We start from the raw sequence: 7678 nt of genomic DNA on the forward strand, positions 1-7678 counted from the left end.
CAGGAGAATCAGTTGAACCTGGGAGGCGGAGGTACAGTGAGCAGAGATTGCACCACTACACTCCAGCCTGGGTGACAGAGCAAGACTCTGTCTCAAAAACAAAAACAAAACCAATTCTATGTTCAAAATATCTTTAATTTATGAATTAGAACTCTTACTATGAAAAAAAGTTGTTTTAAAAACATCTGCCTTCCTCAAAAGAGCATATATTTCTACTATAAAAGATTCTTGGCAGCAGTAATCAGGTATTTTTCTGAGCCAAGGCACAGCAATTTTAACAAAATAAAGTCCACAGGGTGCCCAGTGAACACCGGGTAATTAGTGAGTTTAATGTGTTCACCTGACCATCATTTCGTGAAAACACTCGACATGTTAAAAGAGGCAGAGGATGTGACCGAAAGCTTTGGTTACAATCGATGTAGGAATTTGTGATGAATGAATCACACAGATTAACTCAGGGAATTAGGAAGCTCTTACATACGTTTGACAATAATTAGTAAATGTGTAAGTAGCTTTAATTTTTTTCTGTCTGCAGCACTTTTTCTTTGACCAAACTAAGTTCCTCCTCCAGGAGTGCTGAATGGGCACTTCTCTCTTTAAACTTTGAATCTGGGAAACACATAGACACGTGTCTAGATATTCTGCCACGATCTTCCTATTCCTTTTCTTTCTCTTTAAAAAAAATGGTTTTTTTCTCCCTAATTAAAAACATCTTACACTCCCACTGTGGAATTTTTAAAAAATTCAGTAAAATATATTTTTAAAAACCACACATTTACAATCTCACTGCTCTTAGCCAGTTTATTACATTTTCTTCCATCTTTTAAAAATGGATCTATCTGCATAAATAACATTTTTTACACTGTTAAAACTACACTGTTTTTTAAGAAATTATTTTATTTTTAATTGACATGTAATATTGTACATATTTATGAGGTACAGAGTGACATTCTGATGTATATTGATACACGTATACAATGTATAATGATCAAATCAGGGTAATCAGCATATCCATCATCTCAAATATTGATCATTTCTTTGTGTTGGGAATACTCAAAAACCTCTCTTCTAGCTATTTGAAAATATGCAATAAATTCTTATTAAATATAATCACCCTGCAGTGTTAAAGAGCACTAGAACCTAGTTTTCCTATCTAGCTGTAATTTTGTATCCCTTAATCAACCTCTCTTTATCCCCGCTCCCACCCACACTTCCCAGCCTCTAAGCACAATTCTGCTCTCTGCTTCTCTGATCTCAACTTCTTCAGGTCCCACATATGAGTGAGAACAACTGCACTGTTTTCCTATCCTACTTTTTCCCTCCAGTTAATATCACATTATGGGCGTTTTTCTTGTCACTGGAAACTTTGTCAACTTCATTTTTAATCAGCAGCATTAATAAGTCACCATTTCAGTGTGCTTTGTTTTTCTTCCAGATGCAAAGCTCTCTGGGTCCTGATGGGCTGTGCAAACCTTTCTTCATGACTCTTTTTCTATGACCTTCCTTAGCTCTTTCTTACCCAACACCCATATGGTCAGGGGAAGCCAGACCGAGCTGGCTTAGATCGAATTGGATCCCAGGACTTCAGGTGACAGAAGCACAAGGGAACAGCTTCAAGCCAAGCTTTGCCATCCACATCACCTGGGAGTCTTCTCAGCTCAAAAAGAAGGCCACAGAAACAAATCCCTCAGCACATTTTTACAAGGCTTAAGTCAGAAGCTCCTTTCCTTATACCAAGATGCACCTGGAACAACGGGAAATTTAAGAGTAGTGGGAGGAGGAGGAAGTGGCAGCCCCACCTGACTCAGGGATGGAAGGGAAGGTTCTAGTAGGGTGACTGTAAATGCTCAAGAGGCAATTAGATCTCGAATCGTACTGGTGACTAGTTGAAGGGCTTTGACCGACAGGAGAAGGAGGGAGATGGATCAGGGTGAGTACTGAGAATCGACTTACCTTTTTGGAGGCACTAAGCCAAGAGAGGGGAAAAGTTTGGAGAGGGTAGAGGATGTAGGGAAGCAGCAGGAGAGCCTGAATTGATGGTTGGTGGCTCATTGTGCAGTCTGGCTCCTTCTCACTTCTCCATCTGCATTTGGACCTTGGGGCACAAATCCTACTGCCATTCATTTTCTTTTCTGAAGCTGTGAACAGCCTTTTATTTAAAACCTTAGGGGTTGAAACGGCCTTGGGAAGTCTGAGGAGCCTCAAAAAGAGCTTGGCCCCTGCCACCAGGTGTCCTTGGGTGCTTGTGAGGCTATTTCTATGGCCAACTCTGAAGCTGTGGGAGGACCCCTCTCAGACCCTAGACCTCTCCCTTGTCCAGCTTCTCCCTGACTCTCAGGGCCTCACTGAGAGCTGCTGCCCCGATCCCTGAGCTCAGGCCCCTTTTTTGATCCCTTCAGAATCCTGCCCACTCCTCTGCTGGGAGTGAGAAGAACAGGCCCCCGCAGGCTGGGCCAGCCTGCCCGACACACGGGGCCTGCCAGGGAGGGCACTAAACATGGGTCATGTATTTCTTTTCTTTTTTTTTTTTGAGATGAAGTCTCCCTTTGTTGCCCAGGCTGGTGTGCAATGGCGTGATCTCGGTTCACTGCATCCTCTGCCTCCTGGGTTCAAGGGATTCTCCTGCCTCAGCCTCCCGAGTAGCTGGGATTATAGGTGCCCGCCACCACACATAGCTAATTTTTGTAGTTTTAGTAGAGACAGGGTTTCGCCATGTTGGTCAGGCTGGTCTTGAACTCTTGACCTCAGGTGACCCACCCACCTCAGCATCCCAAAGTGCTGGGATTACAGGCGTGAGCCACCGCACCCGGCCATGTATGTCTTAAAATAATGTTCTAAAGCATGTATCATGTTCTAATGGCCAGGCACTGTGTCTCACACTGGGCACGGTGGCTTACCCAGCACTTTGGGAGGCCAAGGCAAGTGGATCTCTTGAGCTCAGGAGTTCTAGACCAGCCTGTCCAACATGGTGAGAACCTGTCTCTACTAAAAATGCAAAACTTAGCCGGGTGTTGTGGCACACGTCTGTAGTTCCAGCTACTCGGAGGGCTGAGGTGGGAGGATTGCATGAGCCTGGGAGGTCAAAGCTACAGTGATCTGAGATCGCACCACTGCACTCCAGCCTGGGAGAAAAAGATGAGATTCTGTCCCAAACAAACAAAAAATAAAAATAGAGAGATAAATGGTTTTTAAATGCAAGCCAGAGTTTGATAGAGAAGGCTCAAGAAGCTCGTCATGTGCTAGATTCCAGGGTACTTTAGTGCTAGAGTTTAGCATACCTTTTCTCCTTGGCTATCCTCAACTAGAATAAGTCTAAAACAGTTATATTATCTTTTAAAACTGCATACTTTAATTAAACAACGAATACACAAAATATATACTTATTATAAAAAGCTGAAAGTTCACACAGTATTTTAAAAAGCTCAAGTTTCCTTTTACATACCTATATACTTTCACTCCTGCTCCCTTGCCATAGGAAAGCCCCATTAGCAATTTGATCAACTGCCTCCAAATAACACTAGATTACCTAAAATGGTTTGTTTTGCACAAACAGATTGTATATATTATTTGATGACCTGCTTTTTAAAAACAATCACGTATCTTAAAAATCTTCCCATGTCAGTGCATATTGGTCTATCAAAAATTTGTAATTATTGTAATTTTCCATTCTGGGCATATAAGCACAATTTCTTTAATGAATTTATTAATTTGCTTAGTTTGTTACTGTCTCCTATTGGTGGCAATTTAGATTGTTTCTAATATTTTACTCTTATAAACAATGCTGCAATGATCTCCCTGTTGATATAACTTTGTATATGTGTGTAAATATTTTTTATAAGTAAGATTTCTAAAAGAACAACTGTTGGAGCGAAGCAATATCCACCTGAAGTTTTGATGGATGTCAACTGATTGTCTCTAAAATGTCCACATGAATTTACACTCCCACCATCAGTATATGAGACAGTCCATTTCCATAGGCTCTCAGCAAAGTAGGTTATCGTTACTCGTTTAAATATTTTTGAATGGATCAAAGATGAATCTCATGATTGTTTTAGCTTGCATTTCTTGCTATTATTATAGCAAGACTGTCTTCTTAACATTATAGCCATTTTTATATATTATGAGTAGCAATGCTTTGTTGCCTAAGAGGCAAAAGACCTAAGACTTTAACTTGTGCAGCCAGCTGGAGAACACTTTCTCCCGCCAGCAGCTATTTGAATTGCTGGGTACTGGGTGTAAATAATCGAACAATATAGTTAATCATGTAGACACCATTAAATGAAAATAATGTTTCAAGGAAATACCGTAGTAGTAAGTGATTAACTGAATAATAAGGGGTTCAGAGTCCGGGAAATTGCAGAACAGGGCGACAGATCGAGTGGGTCCTGGAGCTGGTTCTGTCCCAACCTGTTGAGCTGCCTGAGGGCTTGTGCCCTCCTTGACATCTTAGACTGAGGAGGCTGAGAGGGAGCTGTGCTTTTTGTTGTGTTCTTTGGATCCTTAGGGCTCTGCAGAGAAGCCTGGGGGTGGGCAGAACCCCCGCCCGGTTCTCCTACTAGAGAAGTTCCTCTTAAGTCTTTTATTATGTTTTCATTTGAAGAAAGCACAATATTCACTTACTTGGAAAAAAAAAAGTTTGAAAACCTTCAGACCAATACCACAAGCCAGAAGTTAAGAACTAGGTTCTGGAGTCAAACTGTCTAGGTTTAAATGCCAATTGTGCCACTTAATTAAGTAGGTGACACTGGGCAAGTTAATTAACTTTGCCGATCATCTTCCTACTTACCTGTAACATGGGGCTGATAATATCAAATTGGGTAGTTACAGGGATAGCAGGAGATGATGCATATAAAGACTGGAGTTCCATAACACTTAGTATTAACTAGATATTCAACTGGTGTTGCAAGTGAGAACATTCCGTATGTTCTGAGATGCTTGGGAAGAATTTTGTGGAGGAGTGGCCGCTGGGTTTTGTTTGAAGAATGGGTACAATGGAGACACAAAGAGATTAGGGAAGGGGCAGGGGCTGTCAGAGGTAGATGTGAGTATGGTCTATTTGGAGGCCATAGTACAAGTGAAGCAGTTTATTTATGGGCTAGTGGGAGATAAGATTGGAGAGATATGTTGGGACCACATTGTGAAGGGCTTGGAATGCTTGGCTAAGGAGTTTGGACTGGAACTTTTAAGTAAGACATTTTTATTCTTGCACACTAAAAGAGGCACAGAATACGGCAGTGATCTCCTATAGGAATCTCTTCATATGCTTTCACACAGATTATACTCTTTCACATTTTGTAAGAAAGGAAGAAATAAAAAGAATAAAGTATATGTAAAAGTCCTAAAAATGGACAATAATAATGAGAAGTGGAAAGAGAAAAGAAGCTAGAATAAATGCAGAAACAAAGACAGAAGAACGGCAGGAGCTGAGTCCGCCTGGCGCTTTGTGGCAGGTGCCAACTCCGTGCCAGCTGCACAGGATAGAATTTGCCCTTTGTTGTCTCCACCTAGAGCGTTCCAGCCTCACCACTAACCTGACTACCTGGGACTTTGTTGGCAGTTGATTCCTTTAACTGACCCCATTCTTCATCCACCCTAGCTGGGGCCTTAGGAAGCCCTGCAATTCAAAATATTTCAATAAGTATTTATTAGCCTGCCATATGCCCAGGGATGCCAGCCCTTTGCACACATATGGTGGTCCTTCTTTTCCTCTTACCGACACCTGTGTTTAGGTCCTCATGAGCCTTTGGCTTAGATCATTGTGATAGGGTTCTCGCTGCCCTTCCCACCCTTGTCTTCTTCCCCTTTGGTCTGGGCTAAATGCCACAGTTGAATTAATCCTAAAGTACAGCTTTGATCCTGCCACTCCTGCTCGAAAGCCTGCCTTTAATCAAAGTAGCACTTTCCCCTCAACACAAAAGGAATACCTGTTCAAAGTAAAAGCTTGGGAAACGCCAAAAAACCTAAAGGAAAGAAAATTTCCATCATTTCACCACCTAAACATAATCTGTACATACTAATTTTTAGTCTTTTAAAGAAACCTTCCTTTCTAATGTCTTGTGAATTTCCTCTCTCTAATCTTTGCTCCTTTTTTTTGGCTGCTGTTGGTGCCCTCTTTGTTGGAATCCAGTTGGAATCATCAAATGAGAGGAATCAAGTGTATGTAGCCAACTCCTACTGTAAGATATGTGGGTTGCACTGAACATTTTTATGCTGAATTTTTCTACACAAATTATTATTTTTTAATTAAAAAAATCCTAGACGAGAAGTTCATGGGTCAAAGGCATTTATGTTTTAAGGCTTTCTTTTATATTTATTTATTTATTTATGATGGAATCTTGCTTTGTCATCAGGCTAGAGTGCAGTGGCCCCATTGGCTCACTGCAACCTCCGCCTCCCAGGTTCAAGCAATTTTTCTGCCTCAGCCTCCCAAGTAGCTGGGACTACAGGCGCCCGCCACCTCGCCCGGCTAGTTTTTTGTATTTTTTAGTAGAGACGGGGTTTCACCGTGTTAGCCAGGATGGTCTCAATCTCCTGACCTCGTGATCCGCCCGTCTCGGCCTCCCAAAGTGCTGGGATTACAGGCTTGAGCCACCACGCCCGGCCTGGTCTTGATCTCTTGACGTTGTGATCCACCCGCCTCGGCCTCCCAAAGTGCTGGGATTACAGCTGTGAGCCACTGTGCCCGGCCTGTCTCCTTTTTCTTAAAAGGCTGATAATACATTAGGATAAATTTTGATCCTTTTATACCCTTGTCTTTGTATTAGTCAAATAAGTACCAGGAGTCTTGTGGCTGGGGCTTAACTCTCCTCTTACTCCACATGTCATTAACTCCAGTGGGATTGTGGCCAAGTCAAGAAGGCCTTGTGGGTGCTGACTAACTGATTCTGCTTGATTTTCTGCTTTGTTGAGACTCTTCCTGATCCTCTTGGCTTTCTTTTCCTGCTTTTGAAAGCCTTCCTTTTGTTTTCTTAAGTCATTGTCTCTTTGACATGAGAAGCACTTCAGTGGAGTGCAACAAAAAAGAAAACCTGAGTGTCCAATGGAGAATGAGTTTTCTCCATGCCACTGCAACCTTGGGCCTCTGGAGAAGAAGACATCTTCCTTCCTCCTCCTCTCCTTTCTTTCCCAAACTAAGATAAACCTGGCTCAGGGGAAAATTGAGTTGGCTGTCCCTAGGAACTATGCTTTGAGCTACAAACAGCAGCCAGGAAAAGGCTACCCTGAGTCCTGTTTCCTCCTGTGTGTTCCTGTCTCTTTTGGATCTATGATCATTCAGGGTGGGAGCTGTGTATGGGAAGGAGAGGCTTTCTGTGAAGGCTCAGTGGTCCTGCTATGAAAACTTTAGGCCCCTTAGGAGCAAATAAGAGGCAACCAGTTTCCAACCAGATTGAGGCCAGCTGCTTTCTGACTGTGTGTGTGTGTGTGTGTGTGTGTGTGTGTGTGTGTGACAGAGTCTCGCTCTGTCGCCCAGGCTGGGGTGCAGTGGCGCGATCTCGGCTCACTACAACCACTGCCTCCCAGGTTCACGCCATTCTCCTGCCTCAGCTTCCCGAGTAGCTGGGACTACAGGCGCCCACCACCACGCCTGGCTAATTTTTTATATTTTTAGTAGATACGGGGTTTCACCGTGTTAGCCAAGATGGTCTCGATCTCCTGACCTCGTGATCCGCCTGCCTCT

The 7678-nt window shown here is 42.8% G+C and overlaps 1 protein-coding gene across 1 annotated transcript in view; it reads left to right on the plus strand.

Moving 5' to 3' along the window:
* Positions 1–7678, plus strand: part of TGM7 (transglutaminase 7) — a 44068-nt gene that overhangs the window by 18486 nt on the left and 17904 nt on the right. The window contains exon 2 of the mRNA XM_011989332.1: positions 1509–1588. Within this exon, the coding sequence (XP_011844722.1) occupies positions 1509–1588 (80 nt within the window). The remainder of the gene's footprint in view (positions 1–1508; positions 1589–7678) is intronic.

Source organism: Mandrillus leucophaeus, unplaced genomic scaffold (genome assembly GCF_000951045.1).
Source record: "Mandrillus leucophaeus isolate KB7577 unplaced genomic scaffold, Mleu.le_1.0 Scaffold35, whole genome shotgun sequence".
Lineage (NCBI taxonomy): Eukaryota > Metazoa > Chordata > Mammalia > Primates > Cercopithecidae > Mandrillus > Mandrillus leucophaeus.